This window comes from Struthio camelus, chromosome 13 (genome assembly GCF_040807025.1).
Source record: "Struthio camelus isolate bStrCam1 chromosome 13, bStrCam1.hap1, whole genome shotgun sequence".
In the NCBI taxonomy this organism is placed as follows: Eukaryota; Metazoa; Chordata; class Aves; order Struthioniformes; family Struthionidae; genus Struthio; species Struthio camelus.
The window spans coordinates 8129113-8152390 of record NC_090954.1 but is presented as its reverse complement, the minus strand read 5'-3'; the positions used below and the strand labels follow the sequence as shown (position 1 = coordinate 8152390).

At 50.8% G+C, this 23278-nt stretch overlaps 1 protein-coding gene across 2 annotated transcripts in view; it reads right to left on the bottom strand.

Annotated features, from left to right (window-relative positions):
• Positions 1-23278, bottom strand: part of STK10 (serine/threonine kinase 10) — a 62691-nt gene that overhangs the window by 21188 nt on the left and 18225 nt on the right. For both annotated transcript variants that reach the window (XM_068959179.1, XM_068959178.1), the window contains exons 3-4: positions 3769-3817; positions 1038-1187 (exon numbers count right to left, since the gene is read on the bottom strand). In XM_068959179.1, the coding sequence (XP_068815280.1) occupies positions 1038-1187; positions 3769-3817 (199 nt within the window). The remainder of the gene's footprint in view (positions 1-1037; positions 1188-3768; positions 3818-23278) is intronic.

The following is a 23278-nucleotide window of genomic DNA, read 5'->3' as shown; positions in this document are numbered from 1 at the left end:
TCTGAAAACAAGTGAAATATAAGATGCAGCCATTAATAACTCCAGATAGAATACTAGTGTATAATTAGTATTCTAGTTATATAACATAACTACTGAAAAGGTCTTCAGGAGGAAGAGCTGCAGAACAGCTTCTCTTTTCCTCTTGCACTGAGCTGCCAAACACCGAGGGAGTCCCATGGCTCTCACACGTGGCGCTCATGGCATATCACTAATGCAGAGCTCCCCAGGTGCTGCCCAGAGCCGCTTCCTGAACCAAGTTGCTGCGCTCAGCCGGTGGCTCATTGAATGCCACGGAGGCCTTTGTGGAAACGCACTGCAGCAATTTCCCGAAGGTGGTGAGATGGATGCACATGCTGGGGCCCCTTCTGAGGGCTCAGTCAGAGGGTGCCTAGTGGGCCCCCTTCCCCATTTTCAGCTCCCACTGCCTAATGCAGGTTAGAGAAACCCATGGGACAGCATGTTTCTGAGAGCTGACCAGAACCACCTGGTTGGGACCCGTCTCTCATCACATTGCGTCGTGCTCCAGCAGGGATGTTTTCATTCCTTCCAACTGTTTCCTTCCCAGTCTAGTCTTTCACCCCCGAGCAGTTAATAGAAAACATCCTTGCATTTCTACTTTCAACAGATATTAAGAGAACTCCCCAACTAAACACAGCTCACAGCTTGATGGTAGATTTTGTAGAGTGAAGCTTTCTCTCATCCTTCCTGCCCAAACTCATCGAGAAGCAGGGCTGCAGGCAAGAAACCCCCCCGACAGCCATAGCCCTGCTCCTATCGCTGGGCAGGAGGGAGAAATCACCCATCAATCCCAAACTGCGCTTGTGCATAGCTGAATACTAAAATACAGCTCCTACAATGGCAGCATGTAGCTGCCATCGGTGTAATGTCATTGATGGCCAGTACTGCAATGAGCTCAGCCCTCCACGCATGCAGCCGGCAGACTCATGCCCATCTCCTCTCCATAGCTTGCCTGCATGGGGCATGCTGCAGTGCGGTGAGGAAAGCGCCTGCTGACCTCCCTGTGTGGAGCAGCTTACCAAGCTTAATGTCACCATCCTGGGTGAGGAGCACATTGCCTGCCTTCAGGTCACGGTGGATGATCTTTTTGCTGTGGAGGTAATGGAGGGCTTCCAACATCTGGCGGCAAATCACTTGAATCTGGGGTTCAGTCAGGCCCCGGTCCAGCTCTGGGGGGAGAGAGATGTTCAACAAGACAAGGATTTGAGCTGTGGCTCCATCTGAGCAACAGCTGAGGCTGGCAAGGCACAGCAGCCCATTCAAAAACCACTGTCCATGTGTCACAGCAGTGGGAGACCAATGCAGATCAGCCCATTAAGGTAATTTATTCCCCAAGCCAGTGCTAGCAGTGCAAAACCCTTATGTTTGGAGCGGGTAGTTTATAGCTGCCTCCCAGGGTGCACAGGTGAGCCATCTGGCCCAGGAATAGCTGATCAGAGGGATGACGGGGAGGGAATCAGGGAAGCCTGTAAGCAGGTTTCTGAGCTGCAAGCTCTCTGGGTATTTGGGAAATCAGTCTCTGCTGGAGTCCTAGCAGAGCAGCTTGGGTCTCATCTGGTGTGGGGGCCTGGAAGGCCGATGCTGTAGAGAGGAGGGAGCTGAATGCAGCTACAGTGAGCAGCCGGATCAAATGCAGGTGCATACATTTCATAGCTCTCCATGCAGCCCGGGATCTTGTTCTCCAGGAGAGGTCCCCCAGCCCCAGGAACACAGCCTATCCCCATGGACCCACTCAAGCCCTCTGTTTGTCAAAAGAGATAATCCACCTTCCAAAATGACAAGCAATAAATAACGGCCAGTGTTATCCCTATCTGCTGTTCTGAGGTGGTTTTTCATGTACTACCAGGTACCAGCACACCTAGTTCATGTCCGATGTCTATCCCTATTTCTAACGTTTGCAGGGATATGCAAGAATTGACGCTACCTCCCTGCTAAGCTCTGCCAGGCCAACTTGCTCTCTCTGACTGCTCTCCACGGCAGTGCCTCTGCAAACCATCAAACCTCCAGATGGTTAGCATCGTCCAAGCTTTCTTCCCTCTCTATCCAAGCCCCTTGCAGAACATGCCCTCCCCCCAGTTGAGTGCACAGTACATCATGCTTGAAGCAGCAGAACAAGCCTTATATGACTCCAACTGCCCAAATGCATCTATTGTGCCGCTAAGATGGGGGCTGACTGACGGACCACAGCGAGTAGAACAGATGTTCTTTCAGGGCCAGGATCTTAATCACAGAATCAGAGATGCTGGGTCAGCTATTCTGTTCCTCCTCCTCTGCTGCTTCTCCTCTTCCTCACTGAGCCCTCATTTGCACTGGGGGAAGCTGATTACATTTACTCTCCCTAGAGTGTCTGGCAAAAGCAAGGCTTTTAACTGTGCAGCGAGTCACAAATTTTGTACAAAAGATTTCAAAGGCAAATGTAAGTTGTTGCTCCCTGTTCCATCTCCTCATCTCAAGCATTTAGTGACTCTGAACTTAATAATGCTGGGACTGATATGTCAGCGTGGGCAGGGATCAGTCCTTAACTTGAACCCCCAACTTACACTGCCGCTCATTTGGGAGATGATGGCACTACAGCCAGGCCACTAGCTAACTGTTTTCTAAGCACCTCCCAGCTCCCAAACCCCCCAGAAGCTGACTGCCAAGGACACAAGAGCGCCCAAGATGGTTCAGAGGGGGTTTAGTGTCCTGAGAGATAGGGCACCCCCATATGGGTTTTTAAGGGTGAAGGCATCATTTGTGCAAACAGTTCAGCAAAAGTACTTCCAGCTCCAGTGATCTGCATCCACTTTAAAGTTCTCTGGTTAGAGAACCTCTCTCTGGATAGAGGCACCAGTCTCTAACCAGGGAGATGGAACAAAGATGGCAAATTGGAGTTCAGCTTTACTTTTCTTCTTGGAAACAAAAAGAAGGCAAGGCCTTCAGAAATATTTGAGAAACCTGTGAGAGCACAACCCCAATGGAGACATGACACTGTCCAAGGGGCTTCAGGCAAGCAAAAGTCAGATGTGCTGTGTTCACCCTGCGGAGGGGGCGGCACCTTCACGGTGTCTGTACAGCCCCGGCACAGAGGGGCTGTCCCAGCAGCCGGGGCAGCTAGCAGAGCTGCTGTAGTTTTGGGAACACCCACATGCTCCCAGTCCCAGTTCTACACGGAAGGGAGGAGTTAAAATGGAGAAGTTCCTGGAATTACTGCAAATTGCAGTTTATTCAGATGCTTGTACTGTTTCAGCAGATGACTACCATACGGAGAAGTCAGCAAGAAGATCCTGAAAGATTTGTCATGACAAACGCCCAGATTAAATATCTCAGCCCCTTTTCCCTTCCCAAGAAGCTGTGGGAACAGGATCCCAAGCACCGTTGCCTCAGGCAGATAAGTATTTAAAGATACTTTTCCCCTTCAGTCAGATTCTCCCTTCTCCCCTTCCCTCTCCATGCCTTGTGATCTGCTGATCCCAGCAGCATTTAAATTAGAAAAGGACATCAAACTAGCTAAAGAAATACCCCGAGGTTGCCCCACCTTGTGCTCCAGGTAAGAAAATAGGCAAACTTATGGGAAAGAAATCGTAGCTTGGGAAGCTGGGTCACACACATCTGTCAGCTTAAAGTTGCACCTGAAAGCATGCCATAACCCCAAAAATGCCTGGCAGGAAACCACCCCAAGCAAGGAGGAGCAGGAGGAATGCAGGAGGGATGGCCAGGCTAGTGCCACCATGGCCCCGGCTGAAGGACGGTACCGCCCACGGCACTCACCCAGCATGGTGGCATCCACTGCCCCTCCTGGGCAAAACTCAATCATGATCTAGGGAAACAAAGAGAGATGAATTAAAAACGTCAGGAACGCCATGTGTCACTGTGCAAAGCCCACGAGGTAGGAAAGAGGAATTGAAAGCACTTGCTTTACTGCTTTGTTGTGCAGCAAAGTTGCCCTTTTGTACCACTCAGACCTCTACACCTTTCCTGCACCTGCCCAGGCAGGCTTGAGCACTCCCAGAAGCACATCCTCCAAACACCCACAAGGTGACAGACCACCTAAACCCTGGTGCCAGACTCTTCCCGGCAGAGAGGGCCCAGGCAGCCTGCACAGAGCCCCACAGCAGTCCCGGAGGTGCTCCCTGCAGAGTGCCAGGGCACAGAAATGCACCTGGCCACACTGCATGGGAAACACCTCCACCCTGGGAATCAAGGCTGGCCTCGCTTGTCCTACCTGGAAACCCATCCGGAGAAGCCAGATTCAGCTCCGTCTTCGTGTTTGTTTACAACTTTTTCAATTGCGTTTTGGAGCTTGGGCTGTTCCAGAGACGTGGCCTTGCCAACAGGATGAGATAGCTGTCATAGCAGGGAGCTGACGTGGCCGGGAAAACTCAGGCAGGATTTTGTTTTGAAAACAAGAGATGGGGAGGGCTGGTTGGGTCTTTATTTTCCTCACCCCTCCCCCCCTTTTTTTTCTCATTGCTCAATAGTTCATTGCTCTCTTGATTTTGAGCAACTTGAGGGGAAAGCATGTCAGTAAAGAGCTTGAGTGTATTTGCCAGATTGTTGCTGCTTCTGTCCCAGAGGCATGACCAGAGCCCTGCTGACCTCTCACGGTACCTTGAGGGGCACCCTCTCTGCCCCCCGGTGCAGCCGTAGGCATTCCCACAGGCAGGACTGTCCTTGCATCTGGTGGCCTTGAGCCCACCTGAATGGCATGACGTTCATCACCTGTCCCATGCGCTCCAAATGCCACCACAGCCCTCCCCCATGTTGCACCCACTGGCTGGGCTCTTCCCTGGCCACTGGCACCTTCCTAGAGAGACACAGCAGCCAGATGGACTCTATATGTCCATGCAAAGCCTCCTTGAACCAGCTGTCTAGTTTGCTGTTGCATTAGTGTGTGCTGGCTTTTGCTCCCTGCTCAAGAGCAGAAGGCTCTTTGCAGGCTTAGACCCCAAGAGAAAGCAGTGTGGTTTTGAGAGGGCTCCTGGGCCCGCCGCAGGGTTAGATATGGAGCAATCCTGCCCTTCAGGCGATGCCAGGCAGACTGGATGCAGCCTCGCATTTAGTCATTCAGAGATGCAGTACCCTCAAGGCTGAGTTTTTCGGGGTGAGGTGATGGAGGCTTGTCCATGCAAGCAGGTCCCAGCCTGCTTATCCTCAAGATACAGATTCATAGGCTTCCCGAGACTGTGCACCCTCATTTCCTCTCACCTCTGCCCAAATCCAGCTAGAGCCTTCCCTCTGAGGGCAGCTCCCTGCTGACACCCCAGCTCTCTGCTTATGTTCAAGGCAGAAAAGGCTGCTCAGATAAGCAAATTAAGGTTTCAAACAGCCAGGGGTTAACCGAGAGGAGATACTTCACAGTGTCGTACCCTGACAACCTCTTTTTTTTTTTCCTTGCCAAAGTGACACAGGGCAACATACTGGAGAGGTGAAATGCCAGAGTTTACTTTGAGGACATTGACTGAACAAACTGAAGACTATGTTTACTAGCGAGGCTCCCTAAGCCAAAACTGCCCTTCAAGCGGAGGTCACGTTATTCAATGCTGCTTTGTTCGAGCCGTGGACTAGGAGCTGAGGGGAGAAGGTGCAAGTTCCCTCTTTCCCATGGCCTAAAGAGGTGGCTCCAGGCAAGTCACATCTCACCCCTTTGTCCTTCAGTTTCCACACGTGTATAAGGGAAACAATGTTTCCCGACCTGGATCGCGGTGGAAGACACAATTCCTTTGTGCTGGAGAAGTGGCCGCAGAATCAGGTACTCTGTGCCGGGATACAGCATACCTTGAATCGCCCTGTGAGAATCGGCCCAGGTCCAAAAGCTAGAGGAGAGACAATGCTGAGAAGAGAAATCCAGACAGGTTGGGTAGCATTACACAGGCACAGTTGGAGGAAGCTGAGAAGAATGACCAGAGGCCAGGACTGGGGAAGCGTTTTAAGCAGGCTGGGGAGTAGGCAGATAGACAGAAGCAAATGGGGAGACGCTCAAAGGGCTTGTAAACCAGGAGAACAATTCAGCGCTGACTCAGAGCTGAGCAGAAGTCTCCCAGGGAGGAAAGGAGTGGGACAGCAAAGCCCATACAGTAATGGGTAATGTTATTACCACACTTTTTCTTGCTTGAGCTTATACTTTGAACCAGAGCACCACCAGCTTCACTAGAAAACAGAAATGCAAAAATTGTTTCCTGCTGCTGTTTCCCTAGCCATAGGGGTCCCCACCAGATCCTTTTTTCCCCATCATCATCCAAATGCAGCTCTAAAAGGCTCTTTTCAACCAAGTACTTTTAGGATATTTCTCACTACATTTGTCAGAAGAGGCAGGCTACCTCTACCCAGTGTAAACCTGGGATCCACAGAGCTTGCAGCAGTGAAGTGCCAGAAGTAAGACCCCAAAACCCCACACTCCAGCCCCAGTCTGCCAACTCAGGGGGCAAGGGACTTCCCTCACTCCCGATTCACATGGGCTCGGCAGGCATGGTCAGCCTGATAACGAGGAGAAACATAGTACACCGGTCAGCAGTCCCACGGTCATGCACATGGGATCTGTCCTCTGTGAGACCGTCCAACCTACCAGCAGGGCCCAATGGGCTGAGAGCAAACATCTGCTTGTTGCAGCACCCGAGCCCGCAGTGCGGGGTCTGTGCCAGTGACAGACGGGCAGCACAGAGCCGATCCAGCACAAAGGCTGAGTATCAGCTCTTTGCCCTGCTCTATCTGGCATAAAGCCTGCCAGTACAAATTAGCCTGTCTCATCACCGAACCACAGCTTAGCGTTTTGTTTATCTCGCATGAATGATCCTCTCCTGCTCCTTCTGGAGCCAGGTGCCTTAGGGAGTTACCTCCCCAAATGGGGAAAGTATCTCTGTTTTCAAGCAGCAGCCTCCACTGCGCTCAATCAGTAGCAAACGGCCGGGTGAGAAACTTACCCAAGTCACCCACGCTCAGCTCTCGAACCTAAACAGTCTCAGGAGTACCAAAGCTTCACATAGCCTGGTCTGAATTGGTTGCTAACACAGCCTTTGCATCGGGGGACTTGACTGCTTTTAGTATAAATGCCCCCAAAGTAGATTTATAGCTGTTGCCTTGTGCCTTTGCCACGTTGCTTAATTGAAAGAAGTCCCTTGCGATTTCATGCAGCTCCTCTTAGTCAGGAGTCTATTTTTAATTCTTTGGGACATAGGCAGGGTGATAGCCCAGAGACAAACAGCCCAAGGCAGTCCAGCCCTGTTGGCAGAGCATCTGCAGGTAGGGCCTAGCCCCTCCTGGAGAGGTGCTAAGCTGAGGTGTCCCTGCTGAGGGCACCCGTGTTGTTCAGCACTGTGAGCAGAGACGTGACAGCCAAAATTTGCTCTGGTCAGAGAGACTGAGCTTTTGCATGAGGAAGGGCTGAGCACGGCAAACCCTCCTCTGGATCAATATTTGATGCATTTCGCCTCTGGTGCCTTTCATGCTGCTATGCAGTCTAGGAAGGAGAAAATTAGGGAAATGAGTAGATCTGAAACAGCATGAACGTGTCTGTCTATGTGTGTACAGCAGGCTGTAAGCCAAGCACTGGGAATATGGAAAAACATGGAAAATTTAAAACTATGCACTTCCAACAAGGGCAGAGATGCCATAGAATAACTAAGGGTGTGGCTAGACGGTATGAACACACAAAAATCTGGTGGGCTCATTTCAAGCCAGAAATCGTGCTTTAAGTAAATCCAATTCACAGGCTCATAGTTCATATGCCAGCGCTGGAGATACGGTCTCATTCAGCGCTGCTGGGGGATGCAACGTGATGCCCGCATACCCGCTATTCCTTCCAGGAGCAGGGGCATCTTGAAGAAAGTTTTGCCATTAAACCAGGTAGGAATCCAGGCCTGGCATCAGCAGCCAACAGCCCTGTCCACGCAGAAACACGAGAGCGGAGGGACGCTGGGGGGGCCGGGGGCAGGAAGCCTGCAGAGAGTGAAAGCTGGATGCCGTGCAGACACCCTCACCCAGTTCAGAGGACGGCGGGTAACGATCCCTCGCTCACTGACACCCCCTGGGGCAGGCACCCTGGTGGTCTGGCTGAAATGAGGAACAAGTTCAGAGGATCATAAAAAAGAGCTGTTGACAAGAGCCTGTGCATCTGGGCAGTGACTACACTTGTGATTTATTACAGGGCTCTAGGTACAGATTAACTCTTTGCTTAGGACTCTTTACATACTTGGATATACAGGGTGACTACACCTTTATTTACGTGTCTCCAGGCTGCAGCTGGGTCAGTAACCGCTCTGTTGACGCTGTCAATCTCAGCACCCTGCTTTGCCTCTCAGCCCTGTGCTAGGTGGATCTCTGTGCGCCCTGTCCTTTCCCATTGCTCAGAGATAAGCAGAGATTTCCACCACGCACAGAGATAAGATGTACAGACAGCAGGGAAAAAAACTCATCTGTCTCAGCTACCCTGAGCAATTTCCCGGCAACGTGCGAGATCCGGGGTCCGGGACCAGTGCACTGGCTACAGCAGCAGCGCACATCGGAGGCTTCGACATAAGCGTGCCGGACCCGTTCCCAACAAGCTCCTGCAGTCTCATCAGCAGAGACTAGAGACCACAAGGGACTCTGCACCCTCAACCCCAGAGGCGTGCGCCACAGGGTACAACAGCTAACAGCACTGTGGGGACAGCGCCACAACTGTCTAGATAGCCTAAGAGGGAACCAGCCCTCAACACACGGGCCTGGCGCTGTGGGGACGCTGACATCTCCAAAAGTGGCTCCTTCAAGCTACACCGCACGGTCAGAGACGGAGCAAGCAAGCCCCTCCGTGCTGCCCGCCGGGGTCGCGCATTCGGCAGAGCTGCAAGCCGTGCCTGCGAGCCAGCTGCCGGCTCGCTCGCTCGCAGCTTGGAACGGGGCTTTGGCAAACATCCTGTTTATAATGATTTCCTCTGCGCAGCAAATCCAGGGACTTCCTTGCTGAAGCCTGCTTAGCCTATCTACTGGACTGAGCTCCTGGAGAGGAAATTTAGTGACAAGAGTAGCTCTCCCTTCCGCCTCCACGTCAAAAGTGGTTATAAAACCTGTGGATTAGGCACTTTTAGTGTTTTATTTTTAAGTCTAGAGGCAGTTGCGACTACACCTCACAGACGCGTGCAAAGTTCTGCATTAGCTTCTGCCACCGCCGGGACGAGACCGACTGATGGCCGCCTTGCAAACGCAGCCAGAGTCCAGCAGATCACAGCACTGACACCACAAGCAAGAAACCGGCCTCAGAGTACAGCAAGCACAGCCTCCGTGCTAATGGGGTTCCTGGCTAATGAGCACTTCAGAGACAGAGTCAGAGTGCTTCCTCGGGCACCCTGGCCACTTCCCAAATTGACTGCTGTTCGATTCCTGGGCAGCAGAAAGGCTGACAGCGTGCAGCTCGTAATTTGGATGCGAGCAGGACGTTGCACTGGTTTAGTTTTAAGTTTCACGGTGATGGCCAAGATGCACATGCCGGAATTGATTGCGGCGCCCAGTCTACAGTCAAAAAAGAAACGCTTTCTGTCTCCCTCTCAAACCTTCCCACTACAGTTCGAGTGCTGATATTTCAAGAAAAGGGCCCTATAGCTTTAGTGAAAGAGCATCACTGAAGACGTCAGCAGCCAGAATTCAAAAAATCCTTTCCCTTTTCAAGAAACTTTTAAAGCCTGGTCTACATGGGCGCATACAAGACTGTTAAACTTGAAAGTAAAAGTTGATACAAGCCAAAGGACTCTGCCAGTGACCCTGATTTTTCCTCACAGCTCATCCTAATTGTGCCTCTTGGCTCAGCAGGTCCTGGGGAGCGTTTTGTGGCGGGAGCTGGAGAGGGCGTGCAGAGAGACGCTCTGTGGACTTTCTGGACTACTCAGGTATTATGTGACCGCCTGCAAGGAGAGGAAACCGAGTCCAATGATCCTGGTGTTCCTCAGAAGAATACGTACGCATGTACAAAACCGCTACGCTTTAAATTAAGGGCTTTTAAAGACAAAGGTCTTCGAGTTGTATCTGAGTAAAAGGGCACCACACATTATGAAAAAAGCATTCTATGACTTTGCTGGTCAAAAGAGTAGATCAGACACTGGGCCCTCCAGCCTTCTCTTCCTGTAAGGTGGAAGAGGGATGCCTACCCAGCCCAACCCCAAACCCAGAACTGATTAGAGCCCTGTACAATTTCTGGATCGGATCAACCAGGAATAACATCACCTCTTGAGTTACTGAAGTTCTCCTAGGTGGGACTGCTCACTTCTCCCACTCTGGGTAGAACGGGTTTTGCCTGGGGTATGTGTAAACTCCTAGAATTTTCTAAAACATTTAAATAAATAAATAAAGAAATATATTTTTATATATAATAAAGCTTATCTTGAAAGGTATTTTACCAAACGTTGAACAGTTGCCTAAGGTAGAACAGCTGATGTCCCTGAACTTTTACTGAGATTTGTAATTAAAGTCCAATGTAAAAAAGAGGACACACCTTCAGCACAGCTCCTTACTCATCCGATAGGCATTTCAGAGGGCAGAGGCCCACAAACTGTTCCCTCTGCAGCAGCGCTGGCGAAGCGCCTCCTCCAGCCAAAGAGCAATCAGCTGGGAAACCTGGGGGGCAGCACATCTCGACATCGGCGGTGGGCAGCCAAGCGTTTCCCACGAGCACCTCGGGCTGTGCAAGGAGGCCAGTGGGCCCTTCTCGGGTCGAAGCGCGCTTTGCCGGGGCTGCGCCGTGCTCCCTCCCGCCGTACAGGCGGCGGGGTGGCGCCTGCCGGCTCCTGCCGTGACGGTGCTTTAGCGCTCAGCCACGTGGCCTTCGCAGCGGTACACTGAGCAGCGTGACCGCTTCAGAGCCGCTGCGGTGCTCCGGGGCGTCAAGGCTGTTAGCGCAGTTTGCACCATCCGGTAGGTGCGTGCAACCGTGCTGTAACACCAGGCGCCATCCCGTTACACCGTTTCCTGCACATCAGCACCACGGGGCCCTCGAGTGTCCTGTGTCCCCAGGACCTGCCTGCCTTCCTGGCCTGCCTAGCCCTGAACCCGCTCCACAACCAAAGTACTTCAGCAGTTTTCCCTCCCCATCTGCAGCAAAGGGTTTTGTTCGTTTAACCCGCTGCTTTTTGCTCGGCTCTGTGACGCAGGGAAGAAGATAACCCGCAGCATCCTGCCGCTCCGCGTGGCGGCAGAGGCGGGCTCGGAGGCCGGCTGCCACCCACGCGCAGCCGCTCGCTGCAGTGGGTTTAGCGCGGTCACGGGGGCACTTACGATTGCACGTAGGGAAAGTGCCCTCTGGCTCTGCCGGCACGGGGGACCTGGGGAGGTAAAGCACGTGCGGCGAGACAGGCTGTGCCCAGCGCTGTCGTGGGGCTGGCTGCAGCACCGCCGCGCGTGATGGAGGGTGACCGACACGAGCTGGGGACGCACCTGCTGCTTCCAGCGAGCGCGGAGGAAACACCGGCCTATAGCAGAGACCCTTCTGTGCTTCGCTTATAGATCCAGCTACTAAAGCAAAGAGCTTCTCCGATCCCCTTCTTGGCAGCAATTACAGCCTTTCGACCTCCGCTCTCTGCAGGACACGCTGCCCAGCCAGTGCAAAACTCCCCAGGGAGCCTGCTGTCAGGAGCAGCGACCCGGCCGCGCACCAGGATAAACCGCGAGGCCCTGGTGGCTCGGCTTCCCAATGCCAGCATTGCTGCTCCCGAAGAGGAGCGCTCACCCCCTTCCCTCCCGCAGCTCACCCCACGCACACAGCATGTTCCCCAAGGCTCGTGCTCTTTCCTTGCGCTACCCCGAGCGGCTAGAGCCAGGACCGCGCTGCCTGGCCGGGCTTCGGTCCCCGGGCGCACCAGCGCTCCAGGGTGGATCTCCTGGGCACGGCAAATGCAGGTGACTACACGTCAGCCCACTGTGGCCGCAAGCTGGAGTATCACCCTTTGCACTCTTTTGCCCCGGGCTAAGTGCACACAGACAGCTGCCGCCGGTCAGCTCAGGCGCAGCGACTTCTGTCGGTCCGCGCTGCAAGTGAGCGAGCTGCCGCGTCACGAGCCCACTGGAGGGTTCTCAGACGGCTCAGGCCAACAGCACGCCGTGGCCAAGCCTCGAGCACGTTTGCCATCGGAGGTTTTGCTCCTTCCTCATTCAGAGGCCAGCCGTTGCTGGGAGGTGGCAACGACCAGCGGGAGGCAGGGGACTGGTCACTAACTGCCCCGTGCGTAGCTCCAGGGAGGAGAGGGATGCGGGAAGGAGCCACGGGCCAGATGGGCACGCGTGTCAGGCTTGCACTGCCTGGCAGATCTCAGCAAGAGCAGAGGTTTCCTAGCACCTCACACCCATTTATAGGAAAAGCAGAAGAAATAACAGCAAACGGCAACTGGTCCTGTGATTCAGAGACAGCGCTGTGAAGGAGGAGGGGAGGGCAGACCAGATCGGAAGGAATCCTTCACATTCAGCAAAAATGCAACAAAGGGAAATGCACACACACCAAAAAAAAAAAAAAAAAAGAGAGACTGAGCGGGCTGGGGGCCCAGGCTGCTTTCAAGCTCTCCTGGTGCTGCAGAGCCAGGAGAAGAGCTGCTCTAGGCAGAGGAAGAGGGGAGCTCGGGACAGCTAATGGTGGCTCCCACTTACAAACCCCCAAAGTGCCAAGGTTTCCCCGGGGTTCAGGAGCGATGCAAGCTGAACATCCTCGTCCTGTTCAACCCCTAGAGAAACTCCTCCCGTGAGCACGGGGCATTGCCACTCCGCCTCCATGAGCTGGAGACTGATTCCAGTCCCATGGGGAGAAGGGCCCTCCAGGGTGCCCGCGTCGCTCCCCACCAGCTGATACCCATGTCACCACATGCTCGTGGGCCTGCAGTGGCAGCAGCGCCAAGAGAGATGAAACTACCCGTCCCTCCCACGCATCTGCGTGACCAACCCTGCCGCCTGGAGCTACCCCACGCACTCGTGCTGAAGGCACTGGGGTGACACGGTTGCTGACCTGGGCTCAGGCCCAAGACCAAACAGAAATGCATGGGAGCAAGGGAACCCAGCTCATGTTGCAATAGCTCTGGACCTCTATTTTGCTGGTTACTGGAGCCCTAACGTTTCCCAGTCAGGTACCAAGTCCATCTGTCCTGGGAGGTGGGGGAAGGAAAGGGAAAGAAACCCCACTGCACTGACTTTTACAAAGCCGCTTTTCAGGCTGTAACGAGAGAGCGGGCCCCACGTTTTCTGCAAGGGGATTGCCCAGAGAGAGAAGTCTGCATCCTCCTCCCACTGTAGTGAAACTGATGGCTGGAGGGCTAGAAATACAGCAGAAGAGACACTCCTAAGCAGCATCACCTCAGGCAAAAACCACAAGTTGTGTACCACTGCCTGAATTTCAACAGACTGCTGCATTGAGTAACAGCCGCTGCCTCCGCATCCGCCCAGGGCCCCCACCCGCAGCAGCACCCTCCCATTCTCACCACCAAACCCAGCTCCCCCGAGGCTCGCGCTGCTGCCTGCAGAGAGATACAGACATGCAGGACACACGTCAAGTCAGTCCCTTCTGCAGAGTCCCCAGCCCTGCTCCAAAGGGGAGGCAACCTCAACTCGCTGCACTCGCACAACTGCCGGGAGGCCAAGGGCAAAGACTTCAGCTGCAAAGCCTGGCGCCACCCTTCCGCCCTTAAAAAGGGAGTTGCAGCCTTTGGCCCTTTTTTCCTTCTGCTTCTCAAGCCCTGCAGAGTAAACACTTTGGAGCTGGCTCCTCGGGTGCTAGCTGCGTGGAGACCTCGTCCCCTCCCTCGGCAGCGTGCGAGGCAGGAGGAATCCACCTCTGGAACAGTATCCCCTGTGTGAACCATCCCAACCCACTGAAAACATTTCCTGGCTTAGGTGTGGGATAGAGTCTCCCTTCAGCATGCCAAGCCCAGGGAAGGACCACATTTCCTGGAGGCTCCTCGTATAGCGAACACTGGCATCATTTCACCTCGTCAACAAAGAATAAGTCTCCAGGCACTGGCGTTGGCGGGGAGAAAGATAGGAGGAAACAGTCTAGACCTCCTTGTCTCCATCAAGGTAAGGAGAAGTAACGGTAAGGCAGGTCTCTCCTTCCACTCTTTAGATCATGCAGAGAGGGCAAGAAAGCGTCTCTTCTGAGCCCTCTAGGAACAGCAGGAAGCAGAGTGCACAGACAGTCCCTAGGGCCTATTGGTTTTGAATCAGAGGCAGAGAAGATGGAACAAGTTTAGGAAAGCATCTTCTAGAAACAGAAGTGAAAAGTCCAGGAGGAACAGAAAATTTACTGCTTCATTACCATCTACAGAAACTCCACGAGCTGGTGAATTCCAGCCTTCTGATCTGTCTTTTGAACATCAGAGTAACCCAGCAGTTGCTGTAGTGGCCTTTGTACACGACTCCTCAGCCCAATAACACACACAACATGGAAAAGAAAAGATGGAGGCATCAACTAGCTCTATTCTGAAATTCTTTATTTTACCCAGCAAGGTCAGGAGCCTTCTGGAGGGGAGGCTGGGTTCTGCACAAGACACAAATGAAGGGAAAGTCCCTGGTGCTGACACTGCTGCTGCAAGGAATATGAAGTGGAGCAAAAAGAACACAGGCAGCCACTTGCCCAAAAGCCACTCAGAAAAATGACATATCTGGATCTCGAACTCCATCCTAAGACCATGCAGGACTTGGGTAGCAAGCTACGCCTAACACAAGATCCCAGCACAACCTCCACAACCTGGTTACAGCCTGAACACGGAAGGGAGCTAGGCACTTTCTCTGTGTTTCAAGTAAACAGAACAGCCCTATCCAACTACACCTATCAGTTTCGATAGACTTGGCACTGAGTGAGCCTTATTAGAGCCAGAGATTGACATAACATCAGCATACCTCATACTGAATCAGCTGGAGGTGTTCCCCTTTTACCAGGGCCTGGGGAAGCAGCTAACACCAGTCTGGGGTCTAGAGTCATCCCGGTCGTGGCTCCTTCCTGCTCAGCACCCCCTGCACCTCCAAGCTAATGAGATCCTTAGGGCTGAGCTGATCAGCTAAGGATTGCTGACCTTATCTTTCAAGTTCCAGCACAGGTTTTGGACAAATTTACACCCCTAACTCCTGAGAAAGGGGTCTAAACTTCTGACTGATACAACCTGCTAGGATGAAGCTGTTCTCTGTTGACAGAAAGAACACAAATATATTTAGGCACAGAAAGTGCATTTAGTCACAGTCAAGGCACATGTCCTTTACCTGGACTGTTTTACAGCTGAACGCAAGCTCTGATGGTTAACTATGAAGTTATGCTGTTCTGCCAGCCCTAAGAGGAGACAAGACATGTTATATAAGATCAATCCTCCCAGAAGTGTCTTACACAACAGGGAACACCACTAAGCATGTTGACTCAGTCAGCTTGGCTGAAAACTATTCTCAGTGTCTCATATTAAGACTTTGTCTCTTCCCCCCCCAGGACAAGACTGTGCAGAATACAAGAGCTGTCTTTGGAGAGCACTGTCTTGTTTTTTAAATATCATTTGGTCAGATCTACTCTCCTTTACATCAAGGCTCACACAGATCAGTGAAGTTTTGTTTGTAACTGTGTCGAGGTGTCCCTGTTATCTCGGCCAGCATGCCCTGCTCCGTCTGAAGTCCAAGGATTAAGTTTACGTTAGAAAGCAGAGCGAGGAGATGGGTCGCATTCCTACGCCTACTAAACTTGGCACCCTCCTCATTGCCCTCCTGCTCAACGCTTTTTACCCAACACATGCTGAAGGGCTGGGAGAAAGAGGGAAACCTTACGCCAGAGTTGCTCGTAAGCCATTGCTGAGCACAGATGGGCTGAGTCAAAGGAAGGCTGGGCATCAATGAAAGAGGTGCTCTGACTGCGGGCTGGAGACTGAAGACAGGGCACCCCAGTGTAGCAGCAGCAGGTCAGACTACTCCTCATAACAGCCCTAGTGTCAGAACTGCCGAGGATCCACACCGTCCTTCATAAGCTGCTTATTTCTAGAGTCCTGCAAGGTCAGCATGGCACCGACGCACGAGTGAGTGAGCACCCGAAGAACAACCAGCATCTGCTGAAAGCCAGCAGCTCCACACTCCTCTATGGCTGCGACAGTCCCTCAGCGCAGGCTTGTTGTGCCATAAAACAATACAGAAGCCCTCATTGCTACCCAAGTAGAGAACAAATGTCAACAGCTTGTCTGACAGGGCAAGTATTCTGTAGGTGGAAGTGAAATAATTAGCTCTCTGTAAGAGAGTGCTCCAAGCTTGCCAATTTTCCTTTCAAACAAGGACACTATTCAGAGACTTTAAATATAATAAATCTTTTTTTTTCCTCTTCTGAACAAAATAACCTACAGAGAAAAAATATTTGAAATAAAAAAAGTTTTGTCCCCCTAACCAGTGAGAGGAAGAAGATGTAGGACAGCAAGTAAGGGAACCCAAGCTTTCTGCAGTTTCAGAACAGAACTTTATCGAGAACCAAGTCCTTTACACTGCACACCTCTTCAAGTGCAGAGCTCCCCGGTGATCACAGGGAGACTGGCAATGAGGTTTTCACACCTAAGTCACTCTGAGGTGACAAAATATTTGCCTGAACTTCCACCCCACAGGTTGGCAGAAATATTCCCATTCCTACTGAAATTTTGGCAGAACAAGTCAAAACAACTTTGGCTAACCAAACGGATTTGAGAGTACACAAACATCCTTTCCCTTGTTTGAATCACACAGGGCATTTAGTTTCTTTTGATGAGGCTGATATGCAGTCCCTTTGAATTCACCACTCCTGACTCGCTAATCAGCTTCCCAGAGGGAGGAGAATCCACAAATACAACTAATTCAAACAGCTACAGAGGTACCGAGTAGAGAGGGTCCGCACAGCCATGACAGGCGATCGTCTCAGCCAGGGGAGAAGAGAAGTCATTCATTTGCTGCATGAGGCAAGCATACTAAAAGGCTGTATTTGGGATGCAGGCTACTATCGGAAGGGTTAAGCGAAACATGCACAGGCACTGCTATGAGCTACCCCTTCAGGAATGAGGGACTCATCCCAGCAGTTCGGGCTGTGAGACTGTGACATGCTCTAAGCGCTCCGGTCTCTGCGCGTCGTGCTCGGCTGCCCCGCACGGAGCCGGGACGGGCGGGTGGACGGCCAGCGCTCCCATTTGCTGTAGCAACCAGAAACACACTGCAGCAATGGCCCTCTGCCCAGGCACAGGGCAAAGCCATTACTACTGGGACGTCCAAGACCGGAGTCCCCCTTCTCCCACCAGCATTCAGAGGCCGCTCAATTCACCAAGAGCATTTATCAGTCAAAGGGCAGCAAAAAGCAGAAAGTCCATTTAAATATAACAAAGGGACTGAGAATACACAAGCTGCTGCTTCAGTGGGAAAATTCAGCAATCTAAACTGCTTCAAGATGCCAGCACCTAAAATAGATGATGTGTTTCAAAAGAGCAGATCTTACCATGACAGGTGGAGTTCGACCCAGGACAAGTTTCCTGATATCTTATTAATAACCAGCAGTGCCAGCTCAGTCTCAAAACCTTGCCTGGCTGCCTGCCCAGGCGGCCGACTCTCTGATGTGAGTGGCAAAGGACATCGCAATTTCACTTTGGCCTGGCATCTCCCTAGGAACAACGTTTCTTTCAGATCATCCTAAAGTTCACAACATATGGTGCCTGTGTCCGTCAGGCGGGAAAAGCGTATTTCTATTTAACTGTTTCAGTAAAGTGCTCTGAAGTCAACGGGAATGGCCCCAGGGCCATGAGGTCCACAACATGACATTCCTCACTCCCAAAAGAAAACTTCCAGGCTATAGCTGAAGAAAAAGGAGAACTCTAGAACAAGTGATAGGTTACAGTTTTAAGGCATAGGCTGAAGATTTCGAGGCACTGTCTCCTATACAGAGGTAGTTCATAAATATTCATTTACATGCAAACATAGTTCCTTAGCATTTCCCTTGCTAAGCTAGCCAAGTGGGAACGTGGCTTATTGCGATTCATTTCTAAACAAAGTTTTCACAGGCTTTGAAAACTAATTTGCCTATAGGCTCATTGTCTGCTGCTTTTTCTTCATAATACTATGGTCTAATGGTTATAACCCTGTACTGGGACCCAGTGGGTAGGACTAATTCCCAGGTACCGTTTACCTGCTGGGTAACTTTAGGCAAATTATTGTCTGTGCCTCAGCTCCCCCTTTAATAACTGGGATAATGACACTTGGTTTCTTCTATAAAAGCATTACACAGTGTATAGATGACAAGGTTATGTAATCACAAGCTATTATTATTATTGCTTCAGTAAGCTTTTTTTTGTAATGTTATCCTGTTTAAAGAACGATACACAAAAGCTTCTTTTATAGTTTGCATTGTCATGTTGCTACCTGTAGAAGCACTCTTGAATTTGGCTTTGCTATGGTAATTTGCCTGTTGCATAAGTCATTCTCGGTGGCTGATCAAAATCACACAATTTCCATCCTTGCTTTAAGGAAAGGCCCTAATTTTACCCAGAACAGGATTTCCAAAGACTTGCCAGGAAGGAGTCTGAAAGCTACAGCTCACGTTCACAAGACAGAGCAGATAGGTTGCCCTCATGGTCATTACCGCTGTGGAATCCACTGACCAGCTGTACTGGAGCGAGGAGGCTAGAAGACCACCTTAACCTCGTCTTTGGGCAAGACAGTAAACAATGTGGATAAGGGAGAAGCACAAATATAAGATGCTCTGGGGAGATATCCAGTAGCAGATGAAGGGAGTGAGGATGCCTCGCAGACACCCGGCAGGTGGAAGAGGTCCATGCTTTGCAGAGTCCCAGCTGGTGAAGACACAATCTGAAGGTCTTGGCAACCACAGACTGAGCACAAGTAAACACCCATTCAGGTCGGTTTTTGCTCCTCTAAGAAGTGACTTGCTTGACCCTGGGCACTCATGACAAATCATAAAATCCACTTGGCTAGATTGCTTTTGCCATCTCCGGCACTGCACGGTATTACGTTACTCAGCACTACGCAGCATACGGGTGATCCTAACAGCAGGGAAGGGATACAGCGATAGCCCCACAGCACTCCCAGCCTCCTGGGGTGTAGGGATGTCCTGGCCAAGGGGTGTTTGCACACATCTGCTCCTTGCCTACCCCCCTCCTCCCCCCCCCCCCAAAAAAAAAAGTACTGCAGCCGTTTCACAGTTCCTCCCAAATTCTAACGCACTGGTACGACTTTAGAAATCAGTCCAGCAGACGGCAGGACCATGCTTAGCCCGCAGGGGCTCGCAGGTCACACAGTACAGCTCTGCCCAGCGCTTTGTGCTCTCCTGGCCCTGGGCTCAGAACAAGCAGCAGCTACATCAGGCACGTATTTAAGTGTCTGTAGTTGGGGGAAGGGAAAAGAAAAGGGAAGGCTTGCTCCTGTGTCAGGTCGGCCAGCCGTTTAACAAAGTTCTCAGGCCTGGGATGGCTTTGTTTTTCTGCAGTGAGATATAGCTTAGCTGACACAAACACTGCTTTGTGGTGGCCTCGATGAGCACAATAGCAGAGCTGAGGTCAGGGTCTCTCCTCTGCTACGTCCAAACACTACACACAGTTTGACCCTTGCACGCCGCAAGCGACTGTTCAAGCACCATTGGGGGAAGTTTGGGACAAAGTTTCCGAAGCATGAGGCTGAGCACGAAGAACCAGTTTAGACTGCAACATTCCTGCCAAGTGAAGTTTTAAAGACTCATGAAAAGCTCTTGGATTCCTCAGGGACAGATGACTGAAAAGCCTGGAGAAAGCCACTCTGACATGGTATTCAGGTGCACGCAGTCCACTGAGCACCTCTAGCCAGGGCTCGGGCTGTTTGAAGTGTAAGACCTCACTGCTTCTCTGCAGTCTGAAGTTCTTATAGCCTCCCTTCGTTTAAAAACAAACATAAAACAAAAAAAACCCCAAACCCCAGAAAATCTGATGCTGTCGTCAGCTTTTTGTTGTTGTTTTTGTTTTCAAATAAGAGTATTTCAATTTAAAATAATTAAACGCTGCAGATGCTTTACACAACCCAGCAATCTAGCCCATGGGATAACGAACATTTCTTTATGATACAGGATTTTCAAGAATGCCCAAATTTCCAGTCAACATCCATATCAAAGGTGTAGCAATCCAAAAAGTCCCTGGCTAAACAGGTCAGGGCCTGCCCACAGAAAATGCAAAATGCTTTTATAAGGGAGGTACAAAGCATAGCTATAAAGCTGGTGTCTATCTGCAAGCTGAGTTACTTACATACCCACACAGCAGGCCAGTAAGAAGAAACTCTAAGCTGATTAAATTAACCATCCCCAAAATGCTCTGGCAAGGAAGGGTTACCTGCATGGTACAACAATTTTTGCTTTGATCTCCAGGAAATGCCTGTTTATTCAGAAGTCCGTTTGCTATAGCAACTAAAGTTTATAGAAAAGGAGAAAAAAAAATCCCAATGCTTAGCTAGAAAACTTGTACAACTACTGGAAGAGTCAAACGTTAAACACTTGGGGCCAGCCAACATTTCCAGCAGTTTCCCCGAGAATCATAGAGGCTGGATGTCAGACGCCCCTGCCGATTTGGGGAGGATTCAGGGCTTCCCGTGCCACGACGGAGACGGCGCCAGCCGCTGTGGACACCTCCTGCCTCCCATGGAGCGGACATCTCCCGCAGAAAAGCCAAACTCCAGAGGAGGCTCCCAGGAGCTCATCAAGGGTGCGGGGCTTATGACCGTGAAAAACATGATCAGGTCGTTGAGTGAAAGACCTCGTTCCGTAGGCAGCTGACAACAGCCAAATTCTCTGAACGTCAGCCAGTGCAAAATTCATCACCCCAGTTGAGAATCGCCTCCCCTGGTCATTTTATCACTCTTCTCTGTCTGCAAGAAGAGACACTCAAAAGCTGCAGAGATATTTAGACGTCGGAGATCAAAAGTTCCTTCCCTCTGAGCCTTTTTGCTGTTGTTTTGGAAGGAAAAAACCAAAAAAACAAAAACAAAACCAAACCCATAAACCTCAAGAAGGATACAACATTCAAGGTCTGCTGGGTTTCTTTCCCACTTACTAACTACTATCAGCACAATTTCAACACTGTTAATTCCAGACATTCAAAAATCGTACCTTAGTCTCATTCCTCAAGCATAAATTAGGTTTAAAAAGTCTATTTTTAAATTGCACATATAATGGATGAGGGATTTGCCGTTGTGTTTCCAAGTCCTGCATCACACTTCAGAAAAAGACTTTAAAACGTGGCCCAGCCACAAGGGCTTAAACCAGATTTCTTTTTTTTTAAATAATAGCATGAGTTTCTCAGCTTTCATTTGGTGCCCCCATTTCCAGCAGCTGGGATTTATGCAAAAGAACATCAAATGCCACAGGGCTTATAATATAAATAAAATAAAATTACGAGAGCTCCCAACATTGCAGTTTTGCAAGCCTCACTGGGCTGCTTTCAACCAGCACAAGACTGCTCAGCCTCGCCACAAGCAAAGAAGAAAAGATGGGGGAAAAAATGAAACAGGATAGCGACTGCTGGCTCAGGGCACAACATGTATTTATACTCCCAGGAATTTCATGCTGGATGCTGTCATCTGGCCAACTGTATTCCAGAAGACTCGCTGGGATCCTCCAAGCTCAGCCCCGTGCTTGTTTGGGGCTTGCAACGGGCTTCTGCTCCGTTTAGCACACGGGAACTGGGTTTCTCTTCCTACAGCTTTATATAGATTAGGTACAAGGGCAAAAAGGAATTTGTAGTGTTTTATGCTTTCATTTCAATGCTGTGTATTTAAATAAAGCTGCTCTGGGATAAGCCACTTCCCTTTGCATAGAAAGATTTTTGCTCCATAAATATTACATATCACCTTCTGGTTACTAAAGCAAAAAGCCAAACCCCCACCCTCAAACACAGGAGCCGCAGGAGCCTAGCACAGCTCTTGGGGACAAGGAAGTCTCTGCAGCGGCAAACACCGCAGAAGGCCAGGTTTCCTCACATATTTTCCTTGTTAGTTCAAGACTCGGAACAGTCAACAGACTCTGATTTAGCCAGAGCCCTTCTTAGTGCTGAGCCCCTCTCAGTGCTGTCAGCTGAGACTACTCGTGGCACAGACCAAGCCATAAATTTAGCCAGAGCCAAAAGCTCCTGCTACCCAGGAGGCTGGAGACATCCAGACCTCTTGCCAGCTTGTCCACATGCTGTGACTCCTGCCCCTTTCTCACTTTGAACATTGTCTTTTCACACAAGGCTCTGAACACGAGGAAACCACAGCAGGTTGCCTGCGAGACACGCACAGGCAGCAGTCCCACCCAGGCTTTGCTCTCGTGCCGAAAGCTCGAGCCATTTTAAGCTGAAAACGCAGTGGATTCCATGCGCCCGTCTTGCAAATTCTTGTCCAGGAACATGCTGGCTAGAATAACGGTACGGATAGAAAGCAGGGTGGGACAGGCGGGAAGCTGGACAAGATAATGAAAGACTGAGTTTATATTTGGAAGTAAACTTTCCCCGGTGGTGCTGGTGACCACCAGTGGAAGCCTTAGACTTCAGGGAAAACCTGGAAGGCAAGGATTAGAAACCTTCCAGAAGTAAAACACACTGGCTTATTTACTTCCCTCAAAGCCAGTAAAACACTAGAGCATTAATAAGAACAGCCTGAGCAATGAAATGCAAATACCAGTCCAATAATTAAATAAAGAAGATGATCCTCCCCCCAAAACAATGGCTGGGGCTGTAACATCTACCCTCACGGGAGACTATGATACAGGAGGCTCTTGTTCCATTAGCTTCAAAGAGGCTGTTTAATTTTAGTAGGGCGGCAAGCGTATGACATTACAAGGCACTTTCTAGACAAAAGCAGAGCGGAGGAGATCTGCAACCCATTTTCCCTACAGGAAGGAAGGCAAAGCTTCCTATTGCAGGGAGGAGGTGGAAGGGGAAAGGGGAGGGGGGCTGGCATTTTACAGAGAGAGCGCGCAAGGCCAACAAATAACATTCACGCAGAACAGGCACAGAGCACGGCGGTAAAAGCAGCAGAACAGGGTGGAATACAAACCAGCCCCCTCTCTCACCCCATGTCTGGCTTTAAAATTTCGTCAAGTTTAGTTTTGCTGCAGTCGCAATCTCTCCAAACCCCAAATCCTCTCCTAGGGGACACATTTGCCTTTCACTTCCTTACACCCCGGTGCATATTTACTTTCATTCTTTAATGCACCCAGATACCACCATCATGATTAGCAGCCACCCAAATACTATGTCTCCAGACAACATGCAACCCTTCACCTTCGCAACGGGACAGCTCAACGAAGGAAGTGCGCAGCGCTGCCTACTATAACCCTTCTGAATGGGATGTCACAGAG